This window comes from Canis aureus, chromosome 18 (genome assembly GCF_053574225.1).
Source record: "Canis aureus isolate CA01 chromosome 18, VMU_Caureus_v.1.0, whole genome shotgun sequence".
NCBI lineage: Eukaryota > Metazoa > Chordata > Mammalia > Carnivora > Canidae > Canis > Canis aureus.
The window spans coordinates 14,448,320-14,475,798 of NC_135628.1; the positions used below are offsets into that span (position 1 = coordinate 14,448,320).

The 27,479-nt window shown below is 39.3% G+C and overlaps 1 protein-coding gene across 2 annotated transcripts in view; it reads right to left on the reverse strand.

Annotated features, from left to right (window-relative positions):
• Positions 1-27,479, reverse strand: part of NPSR1 (neuropeptide S receptor 1) — a 145,195-nt gene that overhangs the window by 41,773 nt on the left and 75,943 nt on the right. The window contains exon 3 of one of the 2 annotated variants that reach the window (XM_077856224.1): positions 6,912-7,015. The exons of the other annotated variant lie outside the window; for it this stretch is intronic. Coding sequence (XP_077712350.1) covers positions 6,912-7,015 — 104 coding nt within the window. The remainder of the gene's footprint in view (positions 1-6,911; positions 7,016-27,479) is intronic. 2 annotated transcript variants of the gene reach the window in all.

A 27,479-nucleotide genomic window follows, 5' to 3' on the forward strand; every position in this document is an offset into this window, starting at 1 on the left:
TTCTTCCCCTTTTTTCTTTCAGCTTCAGGTGACTACCAGGTTTGTTTATGGTCACACCAATCCCACCTCGGGTCTATGGTTACAATGCCTCTTCTTGTCTGTCAAATCTTCCTCTGCCTCCCTTTTATAAAGGATACATATGATTACAATTAGATTCATTAAGATAATCCAGATTAATCTCTCCATTTCAAGATCTTTAACTTAATTACATCTCTAAAATATCTTTTTGCCATATAAGGTAATATACATAAATTTCAGGAATTAGGATTTGGATTTCGGGGGGCATTTTTTCAGTTTACCTCAATTAATAACCAAACAGAAAAGAAAAAACATGCAAATAGGGAAAAGGTAACCAGAATGATTAAAACGAAGTGACTTAATGTGCACCAAACACTATTTGTCTCAATAAATATAAATGGCTTAAGCTCCTTGACTAAAACAAAATCTATGTACAAAACCTTTCCCAAAATCTAACTGCATATTATGTGGAAAACAAACCTCTAAAACAAAATAATTATCAAAGTTTAAAAATACAGTGATAGCCAAAGGCATACCAAACAGCTAAAATCAGAAAAAGGCATTTATTAAATACTACTATTAGAAAAATTAAATTCAAGGCAAATTGCACCACATAAGATGAAGAGATTCTTTTTATTGATAAAAGATACAATATAAAATGCTGATAGAATATTAAAAACTTATATGTAACAAGTAACATAATACTAAATACATATAACTGAGATATTCAAAGATTTACACAGGATGAAGCACAATAATATATAGATAGGAAAAAGTAAACACACTTTAAAAATAATACACATTATTGTAAAATACCTAGGCAGCATTTAAAAACTGGTCATAAACTAAACTACCAAGGAAAAAAAATCTCTCAATAGATTTCAAAAATTATACAACATATATAATTTGCATATTTAAAACAACAAGCAATAAAAGCTGAAATTAGTATCATGTTATTTTTTTTAAATACCACTTGGAAATTTAAACACTCTTGTAATTAACTTGAGTCAAGAAGGAAATCAAAGTACAATTATAGTCAATTCATAAATGTCAACAATGAAAATTCTACACATCAACAACATATGGGATACCATTTGGAGAACAGATGGCAGCTTGAGGACATATGTCTGAATTCTCACTACCCCACCCCTCAATTCTGACAAAAATGACCTAGGAAATATAAAACTAAGGAAAATCTTGCAGAGAAGTGAGACTTGAATGCAGTAAACTTAGAAAAATTTTATTTAGAAAAATACCAGATTGGATCCATGTAAAGGAGGATTCCTGGGTTGAGTTAAAAAATTAATATACTTTATTTTTTTAGAACAATTTTAGATTTAGAGAAAAAATAGACCAAATATTACAGAGAGTTCCTGCCTCCCTATCCACTTTTCCTTATTATTAACATCCTTCTTTAGTGTGATCCATTTGTTAAAATTGATGAACCAATATCAATACATTATTACTACTCAATGTTTTTTACGAAGCTTTACTCTTTGTGTTGTATAATTCTATGGATTTTTGACAAATGCATAATGTCTTGTATACACAATTCATACAGAAAAGTTTCACTATCCTAAAAATCTTCTGTTTTACCTATTCAATCCTTCCAAATTCCTAGCAACCACTGATCTTTTTACTGTCTCCATCGTTTCCCTTTCCAGAACATCATATGGTTGTTATCATGCTCATGCAGCCTTTTCAGACTGACTTCTTTAACTTAGCAAAGTGCATGTAAGATTTCTCTGTGACTTTTCCTGGCTACATAGCTCATACTGTTTTATTGCTGAATAATATTCCATGATATGGAGGTACCAAAGTCTTTTTTTTTAATCCATTCAGCTTTTGAGGAACATCCTGCTTCTAATTTTTGACAACTATGAATAAAATTATTATAAACATTCTTGTGCAAGTTTTTGTGTGAAGGTAAGTCATCAACTCAATTGGTTATATACCTAGGAACATAATTGCTATATTGTATGACAAAAGTATGTTCAATTTTACAAGAAACTTCCAAAACATCTTCCAAAATGGCTGTACCATTTTGCATTCCTACAAACAGCACTAGCATTTTGCATCATCAGTTTTTTGGATTGTAGTCATACTAATGTTAGTGCTGTCTCGTTGTTTTAATTTGCAATTCCTTGATGCCATATAATGGTGAACTTCTTTTCATATGCTTGTTTGTTATCTTTATTATTTTTTTTAATTTTTTTTTTGTTATCTTTATATCTTCTTTGGAGAAGTGTCTGATCGACCTTTGGCTCATTTTTAAGTGGGTTGAGTTTTAAGAGTTCCTGATACATTTTAGGTGCAAATCCTTTGTCAAGTATGTGTTTTGCAATTATTTTTTTTCCCCATTCTGTGCCTTGTCTTTTCCAACTCTTAACAGTATCTTTTGCAGAGAAGTTTTAAATGTTCACTTTATTTCTTTCGTGATTTTACTTTTGGTGTCATATCTAAAAAGTCATTGAGAAACCCAAAGTCCCCTAGATTCTCTCCTTTGTTATCCTCTAGTGGTTTTATAGCCTTGCATATTTCATTCAAATCTATAATCCATACTGAGTTAGTTTTTGTGAAAGGTGCGAGGTCTTTAGTTAGATTATTATTCTTATTATTTTCTGTGGATACCAATGACTCCAGCAGTATTTCTTGGAGAGGCTATCTTTTCTCCATTGAATGTCTTTGTTCCTTTTTCAAAGATGAGTTGACTTTCAGTGTGCATTTGTTTCTGGGATCGCTATTCTGTTCCACTGATCTATTTGTTGATTTGTTGGCCAATATCACGCTGTCTTGACTTAGCTGTAGCTTTAGAGTAAGTCTTGAAATCAGATCGTATCTTTCCTCTAATTGTGTTCTTCTTCAGTATTGTGTTGGCTATTCTGTGTTTTTTGCTGTCCACATAAACTTTAGAGTTTGTATATATCTATAAAATAACTTGGTGGGATTTTGATTGGGATTGCATTGAATTTATAAGTTGCTTTGAGCAGATTTGACATCTTAACAATAATACATCTTCCGATCTGTGAATATAGGATATCTATTTATTTAGATATTCTTTGATTTCTTTCACCAAAGTTTTGTAGTTTCTTCACATTGATCTTGCACATATTTGGTAGGTTTATACCTAAGTCTTTGGTGCTAACATAATGGTATTGCATTTTTTATTTTAAATTCAAATTGTTAATTGCTAGTATATAAAAGCAAAGTTGTATTTTTCAACCTCATTATTTTTACTTAATAAGACCAGATATTTTGTATTTTGTTTAGTTTTTTGTTTATTCTTTCAGATTTTCTACATAGATAATCTCGTCATCTGTGAACAAAGATATTGTTTCATCTTTCCCAATTTGTGTCCTTTCCTTTTCTTTTTTTTTGTCTTGTTGAGTTAGTTGGGACTTCCAGTGTGATGCTGAATAGAGGGAACATCCTAGCCTTGTTCCCACTCTTAGGAGAGAAGGGCCCAGTCTCTCACCATTAAATATGAGGTTAGCAATAGCTTTTTGTAGATGTTCTTTACCAAGTCGTGGACATTTCCCTCTATGAAAAGTTACTGAGACTTTTTATCATGAGTGGATATTGGATTTTATCAAGTGCTTTTTCTGTATCTAGTGAAATGATCATATAAATTTTCTTCTTTACTTTTTTGATTTAATGGATTACATTCATTGATTTTTTAATATTGAACCAGCCTTGCATACCTGAATGAATTCCACTTGGTCATGGTATGTAATTCTTTTTATAAGTATTTCCATTCAATTTGCTAATATTTGTTGATAATTTTTGAATCTATGTTCATGAGAGATACCAGTCTAGAGTTTTCCTTTCCTGCAATGCCTTTGTCTGGTTTTGGTGTTAGGATAATGCTGGACTCACAGAATGAGTTAGGAAATGTTCCCATTGCTTCTATGTCTTAGAAAAATCAGAAACTTATTAGTAGTGGCACCTGGGTGGCTCAGTAGGTTATTTGTCATGATCCCAGGGTCCTAGGTTCAAGTCCCACATTGAATTCTCGGCTCAGCAGGAGTCTGCTTCTCCTTCTGACAATGCCCCACCCTCTTCCCTGCTCTCTGTCTCTCATAAATACACAAAAATTTTTTTAAAAAGAAACTTATTAGTATAATTCCTTCCTTAAATGTTTGGAAGAATTCACCAGTAAACCCATCTGGGCCTGGTGCTTTCTTTCTTAGAAAATTATGAATTATGAATTCAATTTTATTTCATAGATATAGGCCTATTCAGATCATCTATTTTTCCTTGTGTGAGTTTTGGCAGATTGTGTCTTTCAAGAATTTAGTCCATTTCAAGTAAGTTATAGAACCCGTAGGCATATAGTTCATAATATTCCTTTATTATCCTTTTAATATCCACGGGATGAGTAGCAATGACCCCTCTTTCATTTTTTTCTTAAATATTTATTTATTTATTTATTTATTTATTTATTTATTTATTTATTCATGAGAGAGAGAGAGAGAGAGAGAGAGAGAGAGGCAGAGACACAGGCAGAGGGAGAAGCAGGCTCCATGCAGGAAGCCTAACGTGGGACTCGATCCTGGGTCTCCAGGATCACACCCTGGACTGAAGGCAGTGCTGAACTGCTAAGCCACCAAGGCTGCCCTCATTTTTGATATTAGTAAGTTGTGTCATCTCTCTTCTTGTTTAGCCTTCTTAGAAGTTTGTAAATTTTATTATCTTTTTGAAGAACCAGTTTATAGTTTCATTGATTTTCATTATTGAATTACTGTTTTCATTTTAATAGTTTGTTCTTTTATCATTTAAAACATTCTGCTTGCTTTAGGTTTACACTGGTCTGCTTTCTCTAGTTTCCTAAGGTGGAAGATTCGATTATTAATTTTAGATCTTTCTTCTTTTCTAATAAAAGAACCTAATGCTATAAGTTTCTTCAAAGCACCATTTTTACTGTCCTACAAATTATGATAAATTATATTTCCTTTTTTTCTTTGATCCATGTGTTATTCAGAAGCATGTTGTTTAATCTCCAAAAACATTGAGATTGTCAAGCTATCCTTCTGTTATACATTTTTAGTTTAATTCTAGTTTGGTCTGAGAGCATACTTTTTGCTCTTTTCACCCTTTACATTGTTAAGAGTTATGGTTATGGTCTACTATGCAATTTCTTTTAATGAATGTTCCCTGTGAGTTTGATAAGAATACGTATTCTTCTTTGTTGGATGAAGTGTTATATAAATGCCAATTAGGTCAATGTGATTGATCATTTAGTTTACTTCAACTGATAACTATGTAGCTTTACCACAGCCTCACTCTAACACTGAGTGTTGGCATAATTTATTTTTCAGAAATTGCTAGAATAAGCTATTGATAACATTTACCTACAAGGAAGCAAAATCTTTTAATAAGAAATTAAAATATGTTTTAAAAAATTATTCCTGAGAAAATACTAGTTCCAGATAGTAATTGGGGCTCTTTCACATCTATCAGACTTTCAAAATAATGTTCAGAGGACAAAGATTTTTAATTGTAACTCTTGTCTAAACACTTTCTGAAGATAGAGTAACTCCATTTCCAAGGTCTGAAAATAATAGAACAAATGAAAATCATAGATGAATATAGATCTGAAGATTCTACAAATCCCTACTAACAAATGGAGTCTTGTAGGATAAGGTTTTCCAAAAATGCACTGTGCATCTATAAAGCTACAATAATTTAGACCTAGAATATGGGCATCAGAATGGAAATATGTTAATGGAAAATAATTTTAAGAGTTTAGAAACAGAGCACATCAATCCTAACAGGTTATGAAACAGTTCCTTCTTTCTATACTTTGTTGATGTGCCTTAATCCATATTATATATACATATGGTGAATTAATAATACAATATATGTATATTCTACATATGTAACATTTTACATCATATATTTTATGTATATATATTTGTAATTTTTACATTGAAGAATATTCAACAGGTAAAATATAAATGTCTTTAATCTGAAAATAGATATTAGCAATTACTGAGAAAAAACAAGTATCTCAGTTATAAAAAAATTGAAAAAGGATAATAGGCAACTTAAAGAAGAAGAAACTCAAATGTCAATAGATATTTTTAAAAGCCTAATTTAGGTGGTAACACAAGAAACACTAGTTAAAGCAACCAGGGATAATACCTATTTTCTAATCATCTGTCAACATTTTTCAAAAATAAGAGTAGCCAGTGTTGTGTTAGTTTGAGAGGGGAAAAAAAAAAAACCAGAATTGACAAATATTCTGGAGGTTGTTTAGACAGAGCTTTATATGCTCTGAATGTGCCCCACCAAAATTCGGATGTTGGAATCCTAATGTGCAACATGATGGTGTTAGGAGCTGAGGTCTTTGGGAGGTGATTAGGTTATGAGAGTTGAGCCCTCGTGAATAGGATCAATATTCTTATAAACGAGGACTGGAAGAGCTCCCTTGCTCCTTCTGCCACGTGAGGATATAATTTGAAGTCTGCAACCTGGCAGGCTCTTGTCTGACAATTTCTGACATGCTGATCTTGAACTTCCAGCCTCCAGAACTGTGAAAAATAAATGATTGTTGTTTCTAAGCCACTTATCTGTGGTAATTTTCTTAGAGCAGCCTGAAGGGGCCAAGATAGATGGAGTATGGCAAAGGCCTTCACATTGACTCCAAAATTTTACTTAATGCTTGAAATGTGAACATTTATGTTCTTACTAATGCTATTTGTGTTTTCTTTACATAATTATTTTAGCAAAAAAAATTAAAATCTTACAAATTTTCCCTATCCTTCCAATGAGAGGGAAGCCCACAATTTGTTGTGTGGAAGCACTGGATTCTACACTATTTTCCTTATGAACAACCCAAGACCTAATTTTGGTGTCAGTTTGTGTCATCACATTTAGAAGGTGCAACATACCTGCAAATAGCGGACCACTCGGCAAACGAGGTCAGGTGCCATGAAGTCTCCGGTGAATCGCCAAATGATATCTGTCAAGATGTTAACCAGACCTGTGAACGAGTCTAACAAAAGCATACAAGTGGTTAATTTTAGTCTCTCGCATTTCCAGTCTTGCAACAGTAGAAGTGAGTTCCTGGGGAATTTTTTTTTTTTTTCTGATTTATCAGGTGGCTATTAAGGAAAAGTAAGGCAAGGCAAAAGTCCACTGACTTTTATTATTGGAGCTTATTACTACTTAAATCCTTCCACACTAAGGATTTTGATAATGACTAAAATGATTTTGGTAACCATACAGTTGACATTTTAAGTCATAGAAGAGGAGTTTTAAGGGGGTTTAGATTACAAGGCCTGTGTGAGGATCAGTAAAGGCAAAATTGAGAAAAGGAAAATATTTATCTTAAAGAAGTCCCCCCCAAACCCCACTTCTTGTATCTGTTATTTTACAATGTGGACCTTTTGTTACCTCCCTACCATCAACAACCACCCTCACCCCAGGTTCCATTTCTGGCTCTCCTTTCCCCTTTCAACATTTGTCCCTGGGAAAAGTCAAATGCATGACCTATCAATTTAATTAACTTAGTTGGTTAAACTAGAAGAACTGAGGCCAAGATTTGAGACCAAGGTCAGAGACTTTATACTCCTGTGGTTGTCCTTATTCATTTCTATAGTTACAGATTGTAAGTTGTGCAGGTGTCTGCATCAGAAATGATAACATATACTGTATGTCTAGAAACTCCCTTTCACTCCTCCATGACCAATATCACTAATTGAGCACGTGGTTCAGAATCTTTCTCAAAAAGTGCTGCAGGGGCTCTCTGCTGATTAGTGGATAGAGCTGGGGACTTAAAACAGGATAAGTAAGAATTCATTGACTTAGAGTCACTTTCTTGGAATATCGGATATAACACTGTGTCAAGGACCCAAAGAGGCAAAGCAAACTCATCGATAGGGGAGCTCTTAGAAGTCTGGTGAAAGTGGTGGTCCTTTCTAGGCAAAAATGGAAATGCCTGAGTTGCCCTGGAAGACAATAAAAAAAAAAAGAATAAAAAGGCCAAGGGAAGTGAGCATGCTGTCATAGATATATTATATGAAGCCCGAAGACCCATCAGAGAATTATATTCCATAGAAGGCTCAGAAGACACACCATTCATGAAGAATGTACTGGTGAGAGGAACACCAGCATTATAAAGAAGCTCAGTGGTGGCTTCCTACTGTAAGCTGGGGTGGATCGTAGAAGAGGTGGTCATATAGCCAGATCTTATAACACCATAGTAAGTAGGCACTGTAATAATAATTCTCCTAGTCCTTCCCCAAAGGAAGGACTAAAAATAAAAGCCTTTTATTAGAGTAACTGTACACTGGGGAAAGAAGAATATACAGACATTTTGAGGACTATTAGGTGCAGTGTCTATGTTGACACGATACTTGGAGACCTGAAGTGTCACTATGGCCCCACTACAAGAGTGGAATCTTATAGAGTGAGGTAATAAATAGAATCCTAGTTGAAGTAGATCTGCAGACCTTTAATCATTCATATGCCCAGTTCTTGGGTGTTTAATTTGTATTGACGTACTTGGCAGTTGGAATAACTCCATATTGGACTCCTAATAATAGTGGCCTACAGGAAGACTACTCATTTGGACAACATGACAAATGAGCCCTTATCATGGCCAATCTAGCTCTTGCTCTATTTGACAGTCTTTGAATCACAAACAATGGAGACCAGAACCGAGCCCCAGTATAACACTATTTCTTAGGAAGACCAACTAGCTACTTTGTGAAAAATTGACTACATTGGGCCCCTTCAGTACTGCAAGGGCCAGCTGTCCATCTTCCCGGTGTATACCTATTCTGGGTATGAGCTTGCCTTCCCTGACCTCTGAGTTGTAGTGAACACCATTCACCAATCTCTAGAGGATTTCTGATTACTCAACTGAAATAGAATCCCACACAACATAGTATATGATCAGGAGAACCATTTCATAGTGAAGAGAATATAGGCTGGAACCACTGATTGTAGAATCTTCTGTTTATATCACACAGTGTACCACACAGCAGCAGTTGTCTTTTTAGAGAACTGGGGTGGACCCCTAAAGGTCCAGATAAAAGGCCAACTTAATGTCAATACTGTGAAAGTATGGAATGCCATCCTTTAAAATGCTGCATATGCATAAACTCAGAGCTTTCTTTATGGTGCTGTGTTCACTAATAGGAATTATACATACATCTGAGAACTGAGGGGTAGAGACAGGAATGGCCTCACTATACATCACTCCCAAAGGACCCTTGGGATGCTTTGTGTACCCCTCTGCTCTGCAGACTGAGGGTCCTAGTCTCAAAAGGAAGTATAAGACTGCTAAGGGACCTAGCAAGGATCCCTTTAAACTAAAAGGGATGGCTGCCCCAAAGACTCCTTTGTCCAGGGACTAGCAGTGAATAAGAGAAGTCACCACTATGGCCAAAGGAATTGGCTGTGTGATCAGCAAGGGGCAGTAGAGCTGGGTTTAAACAATGAGAAGAAGAAGAGTATGGGTAGAGCACAGGTAATTTACTTATCAAGTTATTATTGAAGGCAAATAATTGGTGAATAAGGTTAGGGATGCTGGGTATACTGCAGCAGGTCCTCAGTGAAGAGTTGTGCCAATTCTTCGGGCTCTGGGGTGCCCTGTGCTGCCATGGTACGAGGGTGATGGGGGGTAAAACTGAGTCTTTATTATTGTCCTGAAGACATGCACCCTGGCATGTGTGCAAGTGTCAACAAAGATAAAGCAGGTGTCAACTCTGTCCTGGGTAATATATAAACTGTACCCTCTAATAAACTGTTCAGATCAAAATTGTAATCCTGTCTTTGTTGAGAAGCACTGGGAGGCTTTATGGGAGAGGATTTGTGGTTTCTGTGCAATTCTACTCAGAGAAGTGAACAGAATTTCAGTCGGCAGTAGAGGGTAGGCATGTGATCAGATTCAGGCTCTCAGAAAGCTGAACAGCTAAACAACGAAAGAAACCCCGATTCTGGAGTAGGCCACTCATAATTCTGTTTCCAATAGTTTATTTTTATTGCTGTGTTTCTGTTAAAGAGGACACGGTCACTTGGTTAACTACTTCTGTGAATACCGGAGAATGAGAACAGACGGGTGGCCAGCATCCTGAGCCGGTACGGCATGTAGTAGGTTCTCAGAACATATTCATCACATCAGTTGTCACTATGGTTTGGAAAAGGCACTTATGGCCTTGTAAAAGTGAAGCTTTTTTTTTTTTTTTTTTGCTTTTGTTTAGAAATAATAAAGACTCACAAGAAGTTGTGGGCATCGCATAGAGTATTTTCACTGACCTGTCACGCAGCTTCCCCTTGGGGTGACATCTTACATAACTAGAGTTGACTTCGTTGTCCAAAGGAGAATTACTACTCTTAATCCAGGTTTCTGTACAATACTGAGCATGGTCTTAAGGAATGTTACTAAGCAGTCATTATATCCTTGTTAATATTTTAAGTATCTAAAGTATCTTAAGATTTTTTTAACCTAACAAAAAAACTGTGAGATAAGTTCCCCGTTATACAGATGGGCAACTAAGTGTGATTAGAATATGTCTTAAGGTTTGTATAACCAGTTAGAGGGGAAGGCAGGCCTATAACCCAGACGTGGATGTCAGAGTCCAGTCTTCACCACACTACCTGTGTTTTTTCCTTTTATTTCCTTTTCTTTTCTTCCTTTCTAATTTGTGTTCTATCTGTTCTCATTTATTCCCAATACCAATATACAGGCATGATTCTTCCTCCCACCCTCTCATTCCCTTCCCTGGCTGCCCTGATTTTTCTCTCAGCCCGCTCTATTTATAGAGCCACACTGCCCATAGAATTTGCCTTTATTCCTTTAGAGAACTGTGGTGGTAAGTCATCCTTTTCTGGATGACTATAAACAGGATAAAATCTGAGGCCCCCACTTAGTGTAAAGACCTTCGACAATCTGGCCTTGCCTATCTCTCACCAAATACCCACGTGGCATTTTTATACTGAACACCATCGTGATCACACATTCCTGTTTTCAGATATGCATTCCCTCTTCCTGAAGTTGCCTCACGCCATTTATCAGTCTGTTGAATTCTTATTTACCTTTCAATATCTAGCTGACATGACCCCTTTTCCAGAAGCTTCCCTTGACCGTTCATTCATATGGTAGGGTCTACAACAAGAGGTCTTTGGCTCTCCCAGTCTTATGCCTATCTCTCTCTTTTTGTTTCTCTGTAGGTAACAGACCACTGGCAAGCACATGGGAACTGCGAAAAAAATGTCAAAGATTAGAGAAATTTTGTAGCAGTTCTGGGTCATCAGAGAAGTTCTGAGGAGGTCAGATTTGAGCCGGGTCTTGAGAGTTGTGAGCTGTGAACTGATCAATAGAAATCTTGTGAAGTATTTCTTTGTAGGAATCGACTGGATGAATGAATAGAATGGACATTGGAGTTCTTTGGATATTCTCTCACTCTCTGTTTTTCTCTCTTTTTTTTTTTAACTTATTCTTAAACTAAAGAATAACGGGGGAGGGGGGAATCCCTAAACTTACGGTTCTCTAAATCTAAGTGATTATATTAACAATTATAATGAACTCCAGTAAAATTTCTTTTTTCCCCTGGAGCTCAGTTTTAAATAAGCCCAGATCTGGGAGTAGACTATCAATGGAATTGGACTCCAGCATTTGTTGCTATTAAGCAAATGCCGCTCTATCTGATCAGTAAAAAGCTATTTAGTTACCTAAGTAATTGAATACATTGCAAATAAACCTTTCTTAAATGGTAATTAACAGGACCTTGGGAACAAAGGGTACACTTTAAAGGCTTAATCACTTCTTGCTATTACTCTTGCTTCTTAAAATTTCTTTGGTGAGAGCTCCAAGGAACCTGCAATACTCAGAAAAGCCAAGCCAGGCTCACCTCAGGCTTTATTGCTCCTTCAGTGGTCTCTCAGCAACATGAGTGTGGGTTCCCCGTTGGAGCACGGATATGGATGGAGTTGGAGACAAGTCAAGAAGAACGAGGCGACACCTGAGCTGAACCCTAAAAGAGTCAGTAAGGAATTGTCGGGGTGGTGGTGGGGAAAGCAGAAGAAAGACACTGATCCTAGGCAAGGATGATGACAGCAGGAACAGAGTTATGGTGGCCAGAGAAAGTGAGATGAGAGACTACATGGCTTGTGTATATGAAACAACATCAGTTTGTGATCGCTGAAGTCTAAAGTAGGAGCTTCCAAGTGGCTAGAATGGGACTGGAAAGATAAGAGTTGGGGCCTTATAGGGTCTCATTTGCCAGTTAAAGGAGCTTGTGCTTTTTTTCCTGTGTATTGTGGGAGCTAATGAGTGTTTATGTGTTCGAACACCTGTTTCAGTAGATTTCTTTAGTCACTGTTGAGGGATCAATTTGGGAGGCCCAATGCTGAAATCACACTATACTTGTTAGGGAACTATGCAAAAGTGCAGGAAGGAGGTAAGTAGTACTTGGTGTATGTCAAACAGCAATTGGGATATAGATTTAAGATGAGATACGGGATGCAGATTTGAAATATACTTTACAAGGCAAAATAAGGAGGACTTGGGTGACTGAGTGTTAGGTGTTTTAAATGTGAAGTAGAGCAAGAAGTCTATGGGTCCTGGCTTGAATGTTTGTGGTAGATGGTGGTGCATCTTGAGCACACAGGAGGATAAGCTCATTATATTTGTTCCCAGTTTTTGGCAACTCCAAATAGAGTTGATATGAATATTCATGTGTAAGATCTTGTGTGACTATAAGGTTTCATTTCCCTAGGGTAAATACCCAGGAGTCAGATTGTTGGGCCAAAGGGTGAGTATATATAGTTAACTTCATGAGAAACTACTGGACAGTTTTCCAGAGTTGCTGCATCACGGTGATCCACACCAAAAATAAATGTATGAGAGATGCATTCTCTTCTTGCCAGCACTTGGCATTGTCAGCATGTTTTATTTTAGTCCTTGGGCTAGATGTGTCAGGGTCTCTCATCATGGCTTCAGTCTGCATCTTCCTAATGGTTAACAATGTTGTTGCTATGATCATTCGCAGTCCCTGTGCTTCAAATTCCTCTTTGAGTACTCTGTTCGAGTGAGAGCCAGGGTGTGGAGGGTCTTAGTGCTCTGCTCCCCCCTTTCATCTGCACCTGCCTTCCTGTAACTCTGCTGCTGTTTGTGGCTCAGCACTGGCTAAGCGGGAGGTTGGAGAGATCCGCTTTGTCCTGGCTCAGCTTTGATCTTACATCAACCTGTGCACCTGGGCCTTGGGGTTGGGACCTTCTCAGCGTCTAACAAGAAAAGGTCAGACCTAAGAGGTAGGCTGGAAGGCTCCCAAAGCCACAATTTGTAGTTTATTCTGTAGACCGGTTTGGCAAGCTATAGACCTCAGACCAATCCCAGCCTGTAGCCTTTTTTTTTTTTTTTTAAATAAATAAAGCATTATTGGGATAGAGCTATATTCATTCAGTTCAGGGATTGTCTATGGCTGCTTCCACTCTACAATGGCAGAGTTACAAAGTTGTTACAAAGACTGCCTGTAAGTATAATGAAGGTTTAGTTTATGCCCTCAGGGAAGGTCACCTCTTTCAGCAAAAACCTTAGGCCACTGTGAGACCAAATACTGTTGCCTCAGAGCACAGGGAAACACACACAGAAACAACCAATCAAAAGCCCTCAACTCTTTGGGATGAGGGCCTAAAATCACTGGCCCAAGATACTTCCATTGGAAGTCACCTACCACTAGGGGGCAGGTCATAAAACTCTCTCCCACACAACACCCACAGATAGAAGGCCGAAGCTGGAGTGCCACGGGGGAAGGAGTTGTCCTACGGTAAATTCATACCATAAGAGAAATGCTTTCAACCAGCACATTAATACCGACAGCTGGTTAATTGATCAAAACATTGGTTAAAGAAAGGAAGCACACACACAAACCCATCTTAAAACATTTTAACATAAAACATTAATGTTCACGTAATTATCATTTCTTTAATGTAGGGCCAAGACTTTTATTTGATTTTATGCATCATCTTTCTTTTGTGTGCATAAAATACATCTGTAATGCATCTTTTATGATTTCTGGTTTTGTTTTCTTTAAATTAGAGTGAGAACTTGAGATACCAGCAAAGCAATCTGAGGCAGCATCTCATTGTAGGGATTTTTATAATCCTCTTTCATTCTTTTATAGCTACATTCCCAGTGCTTAACTCTGTTGCTTCTTTTAGTGAGTCAGGAAAAAAAAGTCAAGTCTTTCCAAAGTATCCAGTCTAATTTTCACAGAAACAACAACTCTTTAATGTTCTTTATGCTAATTATATAATTTTAATAATGAGTACAACTGATTTGGGAACAAACACCTGTGACTCCTATAACCCAAGAAGTGGAAGCAGAAATGGATGAGTTTTTAGGGATCTTCCTGATAGTCATGGGTGCTAGTTAGTCAGGGTGTTTGAAGGCAGACTAGAGAATGCTGTTTAGCCCAGTAAGGCATGAGGAAGATGTAGTCAAGAGACTTCTAGGGGAATCCTTTACTGTTCCTTGACCTTTCCTGGCTATTCACTCTGCCAGCACCTTTCTTTATGTTGCTCCCTTGACTTGGGAGTTTCTTTACGCACCTCCACCTAAAGGATATCCTAACTCCTCTACATGTAGTTCAAGGTTACCCCCTTTTTGAAGCCTTTTCTGACTACTGGGTTTGGCTAAATGCATTCTCTGGACCTCTCCCTACCTTGTTATCAGAGTCTCCATAACACATTAACACATTTATTTTTCGTATTTCTCTCCAATTCTGCTATATTATGAAAGGATAAAGATTATTTTTTTTGTGCACCATCATGTCTCTGTTATCACATGGTAAGGGCTTGGTAACTTTCCATTAAATGAATGATGACATTGTTACTGCTGTTGCTTGATTGGCTGCCTCAGCAGAGGTGGTTTCACAGAACAGACTGAGTTCCATTAACTGTCTCCTTCAGAGTAGATTAAGGTCACGATTATAGAGTCAAGACGCTGGAAGGAGGAATATGATTGGAAATTCTGATCCCCAAGCAGATTTATTTATTTTCTTTCTTTCTTTCTTTCTTTCTTTCTTTCTTTCTTTCTTTCTTTCTTTCTTTCTTTCTTTCTTCTTTCTTTCTTTCTCTTTCTTTCTTTCTTTCTTTTTTTTCTTTCTTTTTCTCTCTTTCTTTCTTTCCTTCTTTCTTTTTTTGGGAAAATTAAAAAAAAATTAGAGAAAGAGAGAGGGAAGGGAGAGGCAGAGGGAGAGAAAGAAACATAAGCAGGCTCCACACCCAGCAAAGCCCAACAAAGGGCTCCATCTCATGACCCTGAGATCAGGACCTGAGCTGAAATCAAGAGTCAGACACTTAACCAAATGAGCCACCCAGGTACCTCAATCCCCATGCAGATTTCTAAAAGAAGTCTCTAGATTCTGAGATCTCTGCTAGATTGTAAGCTCCTGGTTAGCAGTAGCTGTGCCTAACTCAAGTTTATAGCCTTATCCCTTTTCAGAGTGTCTTGCAAGATAGTCAGTGTTCGAGAGATAAAGGAGGAGATGTTGGCCAATTCAACAGATTTGTAAAGTTCTTGGAAATGCAAGGTCACTACTGTAGGATTCACCTCACATAGAGAACAAGACAAAGCACCATTTCTTAGATTCTTGCATGCTCTCAACTGATGTTCATACTTTTCCATATACAGCAGAATCATGGGAATAATGAACACTTAGCAAACCTTTTCTTGGCAAGTGAGTAGCATGTGAACATTTGTCACACTGGATAAGGGGACTACTGAATACAAATGATTTGAAGGATCACTTTGACATTTCTGACAATATAAGATTCTTTTAGCTTCAAGTATGATATTATGGACGAAAGGTGCCCTGGTTTTCCTGGAGGACACTGGATGGCAATGGCAATGGTGAATCTCCAGGGTATATAATGCTTCCAACTCAACTCAATGTCTTTAGTGTTGTTGTTTTGCTTTTAAAGCAAGGGAGGTGATAATTGTTTGCTTGTGGTTGTGCACGAAAACTTTTTTGATATTGCTAAGTGTCCTTTTCTCTCCCCTCCCCCCTTTTTTGGAACAAGATTTGAAGACTTTATGTGAAAATTTGTTTAATGATGGAACTTGCATTGCTCAATCTGATGTCAGGTACCTAACTGCCAATTAAAACTATTTCTCAAAAAAGTAAGTTCTTGGGTCTCTAAGTTTTAGACTCATTGTGCTATACTAATATGATCCTGGCACTGTGCCCTTCACCAAGATTAAGTACTGGCTGAGCTTAATGGCCCAAACTGTCAACTCCCCAGCTCTTTATTAATCCTGGGAAAGTGGCCCGCACCTCAGTCATTACTGCTCAATTAGGTAAATAATCATCACATCCATTCTCATTAGACCACTCTCTTCACTGAAAGCTGTTTCTGAGATTTTCATTTAGTCTTAATAAGTCATAAATGCCACTAGTGTCTCCTTTTTTCTATTGGTCCACTAAACAAATAAAACTCATGTATCTAATTAAAGGAACACAAATCCTTCTAAAACCAACTCTGCTTTCACTGTGTGCAAAGCCAAGAATCTCATTACATGAGGCCAACTGGCTAGCGTGGGTCATTGGTCATTGCCGGGTGGTGAAGAAGTCTTATACTCATATGTGCAAATATCGGGTTCAGAAAGAGCACATGTTTCCTTGAAGTGAGGAAAAATAAGGCATTGAGTCACTACTATTTCTCCTTCTCACTCTACAGGGGAATTTCCTGAGGCATGGCAGTACATAATGACCATCATACAACATGAGGCTCAAACTGACTCTGAGTGTAAAAATAAAAAACATGGGCAACTTGTCTCCACCCTTAATGAGAATTTGTTTTCCTAGTAAGAATGGTCTTCCATCAATCCTATAAATAGTCTTATATTTTTAAAAATCCAAGTGAAAGAAAGAAGAGTTCCATTTGCAGTTATCCAAAAGACGAATTCTTTAAATATCTTTTTTTCTTTGCAGTTCTTGCAGCAGGTTAGCATGAAAGTAGTAGATTGCAACAAGAAATAGTTGGTTCTCATTTCATCTCACTGCAAAAGGGCACAGGCTTATACATAGGGAGGTGAGGCAAACACAAAGATAGGATGCTAAGATCCTCCTTGATTCCTCAGTCTACCTCAGCCTCCTAGTCGAGATCACATTGTTAGTAGTACAAGCCCTGCCAATGACCAAGCAAGATGTGGTTAGAAAGGTCTAGTCATTTCCATACAGGATGGGAATCCTATAATCAGCTAGCAGAACCTGTTAGATTGCCATCATGTTCTGGTGGGTTCTCTTGCCCAATCATGCTTCTTCCCTTTTCTTTTCATAGATGTTAACCCCCCACCCACCCATTTTTTCATGCCGTCATTCTATTTCTGCACCTGTCTCCCAAAGAACCCAACTTTAAACAAGAAGTAGAGCAGGAAAGGACATATGACCATTTATTGTGTTCGGATAGTCTTCAAGGGCTACCTCTATGCATAATCTAAGATCTTAGCTCCTAGCCCAGGCCTAAGTTCCTACTGAATTTTCTGGAAGATAGTTTTCTGAAGAAAAAAAATAATAAATAGGAGGCTCAGGTTTTGTTTAACCTAGAGCCATGGTAAAAACTGTCTATCTTATTTTCTACAGTGTGTGCTCATTAATTCAGGCTAGTTAATTTAATACACTTGGCATTCACGAAGAAAACAGTGTTGATTAATAGATTGGCTCCCAAGGTGACTACAACCAAGCCAATACTTGAGAGAATAGAGCACAAAGAAATACTAGTTGTGACGAATAGCTCAAGGAGAGAACCATTATTTGTTGACAGAGATGCTGTTTATGAGGCAATTCTTTGTTGGGCTAGACTGCATTGTGCACTGCAGGAAATGTGGCATCCCGGCATTGTGTGATGATTCCAAATGCCCTGGCACTGCCTCTAGTGGAGAATCACTTGTAAAGCAAGCTGAGGTGTTCAAGGTCAGAGTTATCTGAGTCTGAACTAATGCATAATAGATTAGGGCAAAGTTACTTGTGTTGAGTTGGAGGGGCAGGAAGTGGAGCCAAAGGTCAGAGGAGACAGAAAATAGTAGGGAGCATGTAGAGGAGGGTAGCAGAAACCAACCACAGGCTCAGAAGAATACTGGAGGATTTGGGCTACGGTTGGGTCACTAGAATAGCAAAGTGAGACAAAACAATGCCCAGCCTAGGGGAGATTGATTAAAGAAGAAGCAGGGAGCAGTCTGGGAACAGGATAGCTGGCTGGGCCTCAGAGTTAGTACTCATACACTGGACACTCAGTATTTTATTTCCTTGGAAAAGGCTTGTTTGTTTCGGTGCGTCTCGTAAGGTCTTGGCCTCACCTTTCCAGGTGACACCCACCTTTCCCAGAAAATAGCTCTCTGAGTCTGATCCTTGTCACTGAGGAGGGCAGAGACAAATTTTGGCTGACCACCTCTGTGGCAGCCATTGCACCGGGGCCTTTATTTAATACATGTTAGTTTATTTCAGGCAGTGTTTATAGGAGTGTATCTGAGCTGAAATCTCTAGCTTACACATAAATAGAATTAGTGACCATTCAGAGTCTGCATTCAACTTTGGGTTCAATGAAATTTGGAGTCAAAATTGGACTTTTATATATTTCTAACTGAATAGAATAATTCTAATTAGATGAAATGGTTCAATCTAAGTTGCAGGATAACTAAAGACATTCACAAAATCACAGAATCTTAGAGAAGCCAACATGGAGACTTCTGCCTATGATAAGGATTACCTCCATAAACAGTAAAGGCCAGGCCTGGTGTATTTACATGTAATCTCTTTCCATCACCATAACTGTCCCCCCAAAAGGCAATAATATAATTTTTGCATCTTGTGGTCCCTATGAAGATTAAATTAAGTAAAGTATAGAAAGCACATGTGTTGGTGCCAGTCACAAAGGAGGCCTTGAGTGCATGGCACCTACTCTGCTCATTTCCCCAAGAGAGAAATGAAGCCATGAGAAAGTAAGTAATGCATTAAAAGCCACACCAAATGAAAAACTGTAGAGCTAGGACTCAAACCCAGGTATCTAGTCTCTGCCACCTTTTTTCGTACAGCTTTCAAACTAAGAGAGGCTTTTAAAATGTTTTAATAATTGAACAAAATTGCAAGAAGAAAAACATTTTGCAGCACATGAAAATTATATGAAATTCAAATTTCGGTATCCACAAGTTTATTGGAACACAGCCATGCCCATTTGCTCACATATTGTCCATGGCTGCTTTCCTGCTACAACAGCAGAGCTTGGCGATTGAGACAGAGATCATATGCCCCACCCCCAAGTCTAAAATGTTTAGAAAAAGCTGGCTGACCCTTCTCTAGACCTTAGACCCCTGATCTTTCCATTATGCCCAAGTGCTGGTGGATCCAGATTGTTTGTGACTTTGCCAAATCTTCCGGTATTCCTGGGGAATTATCAAGTTGCCATGCAGGTTGCATTGAAGTGCTCCCTGCTGGCTTACATAGGAGAGTTTTGAAGGTACCAGATGGGAACAGATTCCTTTCTTTCATCTTAACAAAAATCCAATCTCACTCTCTTTCATGTTCAAAGCATTTGATTAATGAGGACGTGAAGGGGAGAAGGAACAATCCTTGCAGTTGCACTGGGCTGGGCTGCCAGTTGGAGCTGCCGCACGCAGTTGGAGCTCCTCCTCCCCATGTCTGCCAGGTCCCAGAGCTCCCAGCCCTGCCCCACTGAGGCTGCAGACATGGAGGCTGAAACAGCACCAGCTTTGAAGGCAGGGACCTGTTTGTTATTGTCGTTTTAAATTTTATTTAAATTCAATTTGCCAACATAAAGTATAACACCCAGCGCTCATCTCATCAAATGCCCTCTTTAGTGCCCATCACCCAGATACCTCATTCCCCCCCACAACTCCCCTTATGCAACCCTTTGTTTCCCAGAGTTAGGAGTCTCTCATGGTTTGTCTTCCTCTGATTTTTCCCACTCTTTGTTCCTATTTCTCCACTCACTGGCTGTATAGTCTTGGGCAAGGCATTTAACCACTCTCATTGTTGGTTTCCACAGGTTTAAAATGGGAGTAGTGAAAGCATCTATAGCTTGGGCAATTAATTAGGATTAAATGAGAAAATATAAGTAAAGAGTTTTTTGTTCATTTGTGTGTTTGTTTTGCAAAGAGTTGGCTGACTGAGCAGTCAGTAAATATTAACTATTATTTTTTTTTCTGCTTATTTGTCAGCAGGGAAGAAGCTCATTTTCTGATCTCAGTGAAAATGCCCTGGAAGGTGTTTTTTAAAACATTTTAAAAAGTGAATACAAGCACACAATACGCAATTCAAGCAGCACAAATAATAAAAATAAATGTCTCACAAAACGAAGTGTCCCGAAATGTTCAAGGCAATTCTATTAATAATAATAGCTCTAAACAGGAAAGGACCCACATGCCCATCACTGGTAGAATGGAGAAATACACTGTGCTATATTCAGACAGTGGAGCCATTCATTAAGGAGTGTGAAAGGTCTACAACATGTGTAACAATGTGGATGGAACTCTTGAACAGAATGCTGTGTGAAATGCTGGAGCCAGACATAAAAAGCATACTAGATCTAGACAAAGTATAAAATCAGGGGAAGCTCATCTTGGTCTCTGGGATTACTCTTGGTGGATCTGAAGGTTGGTGACTACAAGCTGGTGGAGGCGGCTTGGGGAAAGCTGCCAGTGCTCTGTTTCTTGATTTGGGTGCTAGTTACATAGGTGTATTCAGTTTGTGAACATTCATTAAACTGATATTTGTAATGTGTGCACAGGATTAGACTTCATATTTCAATATAAAGAATAAAAACTAAAAATAAGAAAGGCACCCTCCACCTACTTTTGACTCCCACTCACTCAGTTCCGCAGAAGCAGCCACCGTTGCCATCAAAGAATATCCAGAGCTAGTCGCTGAACGTACCAGAACACGTCTGCATGGGTATATTGTGGGTATTTCTTTCTTTCTTCTTATTTCCTGAGAGCAAGTTTTCATTTTCTTTTATAAAATCTTTATTTTTTAGAGCAGTTTTAGGGTCACGGTAAAATTGAGCAGAAGTACAACTACTCCCTGCCCTCACACCCGCACAGCCTCCCTCAGTATCAATCCTCCACAGGAGCAGTGCATTCGTTACAATTAATGAACTTATATTGACATATCATAATCATCCAAACTCCATAGTTTACATTAGGGTTTTCTCTTGGTGGTGTACATCCCAGGCGTTTGGATGAATGTATAATAAAATGTAACCATCATTACAGATAGTATCATATAGAGTATGAAAAATCCTGAGAGCAAATTTTGATGGACCTAGCCCTCTGTCCTGTTGACAATCTGTTACAAATGTAGACCTCAGAAGAAGGAAGAAAGAGCAGAGAAGATGGGAAGGAGCTTGGAGACTGGGTAACCCTCCTGGACCTGGCAAGATAACTGCAAATGTTTGTTAAACTGTCAAAGTGAATTTAAGGGCTTCAAGGTGGCTGGGCCATCTTCCTAATGTTGGGTTGAGACCCAGATGTAATCACCTCATACTTTGTGTTTGAAACTCTAGGTATCCCTTTGAGCAGCTCTGGTCCCAAGCGATTTATGATGAGCACTTGGCCTAATTTGTGATTCAGAATAACATCCACCTTTTCTGTGAAACCAGTTTCCTCATTCTGAAGCTATAACAATGTCTGACAACAGGATGGGGTATTTGAAATCGGGGCCACCATAAAGCCATAGGAAGGTTTCCTTGTATTTTGGGCCCTTATCTTCCTGGCTGGTGACCTTCTCCTGTACTTTTGGCAGCATCAACAACCCCAAATGTTATTTACCCTTTAAGAGCCACTGCAAGTTCCACCTCACCATGAAGTTCCCACCATGTTTCCCTGGAGGATGCTGACTTGCATCACTTCATCTAGCCCTTCTTTAAGTGATCATCAGTCTATCTTATTGATTGCTATCTGCTAGGCTTTAAATACCATGCCATGAGCTAGAAACACTACAAGGAAGAAAATTCCATTCCTATCCTCAGCTTGTTCACATTCAAGTGTCAAAGGGAAGCATGTAAGATAATTTAACATATTACTGCATGATATCTGTATAAAGGATTGGGTGATGAATCAAATATGCTGGGGTAGGGACCAAGAGGACAAGGCAGGTTTCACAGAGGGGCCCCTGGAGCTTTGTATCTTGAAAAATGAGCAGCACTTTGCTAGAAAGATCACAGCAAGAAAGCAGTATGCGTGACGGCATGGGAGTATGACACACGTATTGTCATTCATCACTCTGTGTGTCATTGCATTTACTAGTCTTTCTAACGAGACTGTGAGAGACTCATGGATGAGACTCATAAGAGCCTTCTCTGTTCTCCTAGTCAAGTTCTAGATACTAAAATTACATAGAAACAAAAGATTAAGGGCAAACACAGGAAGAATCTTCTTAAAAGATTTAACTAAGGGCCTGAATTTTACATATTCAACAAATCTCCATTTTTAGTATGTGAACTTCTCTTCGGACTTAGAATATAAAGGAAACCTCCTCCTCCTCCTCCTCCTCCTCCTTCTCCTTCTTTCTCCTTCTCCTTCTCCTTCTTTCTCCTTCTCCTTCTCCTTCTCCTTCTCCTTCTCCTTCTCCTTCTCTTCTCCTTCTCCTTCTCTGAGAAAGTGCAAGTTGGGGGAGGGACAGAAGGAGAGGGAAAGAAAGGATCTTAAGCAGACTTATACCCAGCATGGAGCTGGACATGGGGCTCCATCTCATGACCCTGAGATCATGATCCGAGCTGAAATCAAGAGTTGGATATGCAATTGAATGAGCCACCCAGGTAGTACTAAGGAAACCTAAAGAGATGAAATGGAACTTCAATTGGAATAGTTTTTTTAAAAAAGATTTTATTTATTTATTCATGAGAGACACAGAAAGAGAGAGGCAGAGACACAGGCAGAGGGAGAAGCAGTCTCCATGCAGGGAGCCCAATGTGGGACTCTATCCCGGGACTCCAGGATCACGCCCTGGGCCAAAGGCGGTGCTAAATCGCTGAGCCACCCAGGCTGCCCCTGGAATAGTTTTTATAATCAAACTATGATTTGCAGCTAATCTCCTCTGTACTTATCCTGCCTTATTCAATACCCCACGTCTGGATCCCCAGGGCTTGGCTCCCCAGCTTTCAGGAGGATGTGAATTATTTTGAGAATAATTGGGCCTGGACTGTGACATAGTCACTATTTGAATCCACTGTTTGCCACTTAATTGCTCTGTGACCTTGGGAAACTTACTTAGACATCTTGGGTCTTTGTTTCTACCTTATAAAATTGAGGTAAGTATACATATTTTGTTAAGATTAAATGTTATAAGTGTTTGGAACATAACACTTTTCCTTCCTTTCTTCTCCTTACTTCCCTTTCTATCCCCTTCCCTCTTTCCCTGGAAGGTTTAGGAAGAAATTTTGGAAAGAGAGAACCTGAGAGTTGGAGAGTGAAGAGATTCTGAGTAGCTGAGAGAGAATTTGGGAGAGGCAAATGGATGGGTGGAGAGGAATTTTAAGACATTTTGCTGGGTTTCTTTCAATTTATCCCCACTGATAAATGCCATTGCCTCTGAGAGGTCTCCTTAAGACTGAAGTTGGATGTTTCTTCAGAACAGAGACCAAACAGACTGCCACGAGGGGGCTCAGGGTTGTTGGAGTGCATGGATTGCAGAAGAAGGATAGGACTTTAGTGATCTAGAAGAAGAGAAGACTCAAGGTCACACTCTTGACCTGAGTGTGTGCCTGTCATGCATTCCTTTAAGGGCTGTTGCCTGGGAAAAGCATTAGACTCCAGACTAATATGTGACTGGCAAAGGACCTTTTCTCAGTAATATCTTAGAGCTTTCAAGTAGCTTATCCCCATTACTAGAGGGGATTATGCAAAGACCCTGTGTCCATTTGACAGGGATTCAGGCACAGTGGGGAGATGGGTGCAATGACCCAAGCTATATCTCCTGGACCTGTGTCTATGATTCTGTAATGACTCACAAGGATCCTTCTCTATGTTTCCCACTCCACTCCCAGGCAATAGAGTCTCAACCTCCAGGTAGTGTACTTCCCTCTCCCATCACCCCCACTTCAGCCCACCAAAACCAAAGGGCTCTCAGTTGTGAACAAATCTGACAACTAATTCTGCAGGGCTAATGGTTGAAGCCACTTATTATTCTCTCAACAGCACTGTTTCATTTTAATGGGGGGCATCAAACCTTGGCGCAGGAGGGACTCTTTAATGGAAGGATTCCAGACAGTGTGGAATGCAGACAGGAACAGAATGGGCTGGCAACATGCCCAAGGTCACACAGCAAGGTGGTGGCAAAGCTGTAAATAAAACTCAGCAGCCTCGACTCCCAATCTCACATGGCTGCCCCAGCCTAAGGCTGCCTCTCTTTTGGTCAGAACAGGGGCTTTCGGCCCTATTCTTGAACTGTGTTAGTGACAGTGGCCTGGCCTGAAGGTGTAGAGGCTGTGATGTGAGACCCAAGCACATCCTCCCTCGCTGCCAGAACCCAGCATGAAGAATAGGAGCTTCGAGGAGGCTTGATCAATAGATATTATGCAAATGCCTAGAGCAATAACATTCCCTTCCATTACCAAGCTAACAGTCCCAATAAAGAGCGTGCCTGGATTCTGACAGTTTTATTTTTCCTGGTTTGTCAGACGGAAACCAGGAACTGACTGATGCCCACATGAAAGCAGAATAGGTACATGACTGGCAGAGGCCCAATTCCTTTTTCTCTGAATTAGAGGCCCTTGCACCATGAGCTTGCAACAGGCCGGCTCTGTGCACATCAATTATGTTCTCTGGCTGAGAGCCTTGCTGAGTAGTAAACATGCCTGAGCCATGATGAGCCTCATTTGTGATGCAGCCCCCATAGAAGGGAAGCAGCGGGCAGCCAACCCGCATCCCCTCCCTCTTTTCCCTCTTCACCTCCTCCCACCTGTCACCGCAGCTAAGGGATCCTGGAGCCAGAGTATTTGTTATACTTTGGCTTGTAGTGTGCAAGAAAAATAACATCCTTCATCTTCTAAACCAAAAATTAATTGCTAGTATGAACTCCTACTCTGTTGGATGTCAAGAACTTAATTGCAGTCAATTAAGTGTTTACTCTTCCCCTGTCTCTGTAGTCCTCTTTAAGTTCAAGAAAACGTATGCAATGTCAAGTCGTGCGTGTGCATGTGTATGTGTGCATCTGTGTGCATGCACGCAGGCATGGTGTCTGGTCCCAGGTGTCTTCCCTAGTCCTCACTGGCATCTACTAAGAAATGCCCAACCCTGTCTTGCTTTTGGTTGTCAGCAGATCAAAGTGATGCCTGTCGTGCCCACTGCACAGCCTCTTTAGGCCGCAGGCTCTCTTCTCTCGGTTGCTCAGAATACATTTCTCTGCCCTGGCACCAGGATGCAGGGCAGTGTCTGCAGACAGCGGGTGCCTATTTCAGGCTCTCTGCCTACACACCCACACAGACATTTCTTCTCACTTTTGGTGCTGGGTGGAGGGGGGAACCCAGTGTTTCACTCACTCCCTGGACTTTCTCTTGAGAAAATGGGTCACAGATCCCCTTGCTCTTGAATTCCCCTCCCACGTCTCCTTAATGTTGGTTCTAGAGGGCCTCAAGGCTCAAGGTCTCCTTCTCAGCAGCAGCCTGATGTCTAGGCTCTAGGCTCTTGTCGCCCGCACACGCCCCCTGGCCTTTCCCATTTCTGGGTCCAGGTAGCCTAGCTTTTCAGCTTTTCCTCCAACTCACTTGAAATTCAAAAGCTAAGAAGTAGATGATTTTTTTTTGCTTTGTTTTTGTGTTCCTTTAATAAACCTTCGTTATGGCAGTAAAAGCCTTATGATATAGTTGTCCAAATGGAGGATTATGTAGTGATCAAAATGCTAAAGAGGAGAGGGGGAAGAAGCAAAAACATCAGACGGTTACACTAGATTTTTAAAACTTGCTTGCAGTCATTCTTAGAGTTTTAGAGAAAATTAAGCCTTAAGGAAAATGATTGGGAGTTTTCAATTTCTCTATGTTCCCAAGGTTGATAGCTTCCCAAAGTTGCCAAGGGCAATTCCCCAGGGTAATTCTGGATGCACTGGAGAAAAATAATTCATTAAATAAATGGATGTTTTGGGAAAGCACTTCTCAAAGTGTGATCTGAGGACACCCCTAAGGGTCCTGAGACCCTCGATCTATCAGGTCGAAACCATTTTCACAGTAACACTAAGCCTCTATTTCCTGGTTTACTTTGTTCTCTCCTGAGTGTGCTGTAGCCTGTGGGAAATTCCTCTGTGCAAACGTAAACACCTGTGTATGCACAGGAAACAGATGTACAAAGATCTCATATGTTAGAAATATCAGATAAACAATAATATTGTATTGCTTTTAAAAACATGAAAACAAGGCAGAGGATTCTAAATGTGATGAGATTAAAAGACAACTGTAACTGAGCAGATATATTATAACAAGCACAAAATAGAACTTTAAGACGTGTAGAAAAATTACATGGTAATTGAAATTAAAATCTCAATAAACACTGCTAAATAGAAGATTGGAACCAGATGAAAAGAAAATTGGAAGTTTAAAGATATGTCCGAAGAAATTACCCTGGAGGCAATGGAGACACAAGGAGGTGGATCAAAGAGAAGTTCAGACACACAGTGAATAGAATGAGAAAGTCCAACGAAAATCTCATTGCAGGTCCAGAAGATGATAAAGAGAATGGAAAAGAGGCATTATTCAAAGAGACAGTGGCTATGAATTCTCTGTAATTGAAGGATGCCAGCCCTCAGATATAAGAAAACTGGCAAAGTCTAGATTCCACACAATTTTCAGACAACAGCAGATTTACGATGAGGAAAGAGTTTGTGTTGTTTTGAATCACAAACAAAACAGAGGGGGCATTCTGAACAAAAACCTGGGGGATCAGGGCTTCTTAAAGGAATTCCGAGAGTTTCAGACACCAAAAAGTCATAGGGAGACTCTATCTGTGTCCAAGGTCAACACTAGGAAGAAGGCCTGGCCATCAGAAATCACTTGGATGGTTCAGCCAACATGTGTTGACACTTGCCAGGGTCACCCAGCCTCAGGACTGGTTTCATAAATTCTCAGACAAGTCTGGAGAAAACCTTATAGAAGCTTTCCTTTCTGGGAGTTTCAGAGGGAGGGAGGGAGACAGGAAAGGGCAGAAAATATTTGAAGAAATAACGGCCAAAATTCTCCCCAATTTGAAAAAAGACATAACTCTATACATGCAAAAATCCCAATGAATTTCCAGCAGGATAAACTTAAAGAGATGTGCTCCAAAACACATCATGGCTAAACTGTTGAAAGCCAGAGAGAAAGACAGAAAGCAGTAGAAGAGAAGTGACTTGACAGATACGAGGGCTCCACCTCTTATGCTCCCCCTGGTCTTCTTATCCAGAGGACTCCTACCCTCTTGTAGCAGGTGGTCATACTGCACATAGAACTAGGCCCATGAATACTCGCTC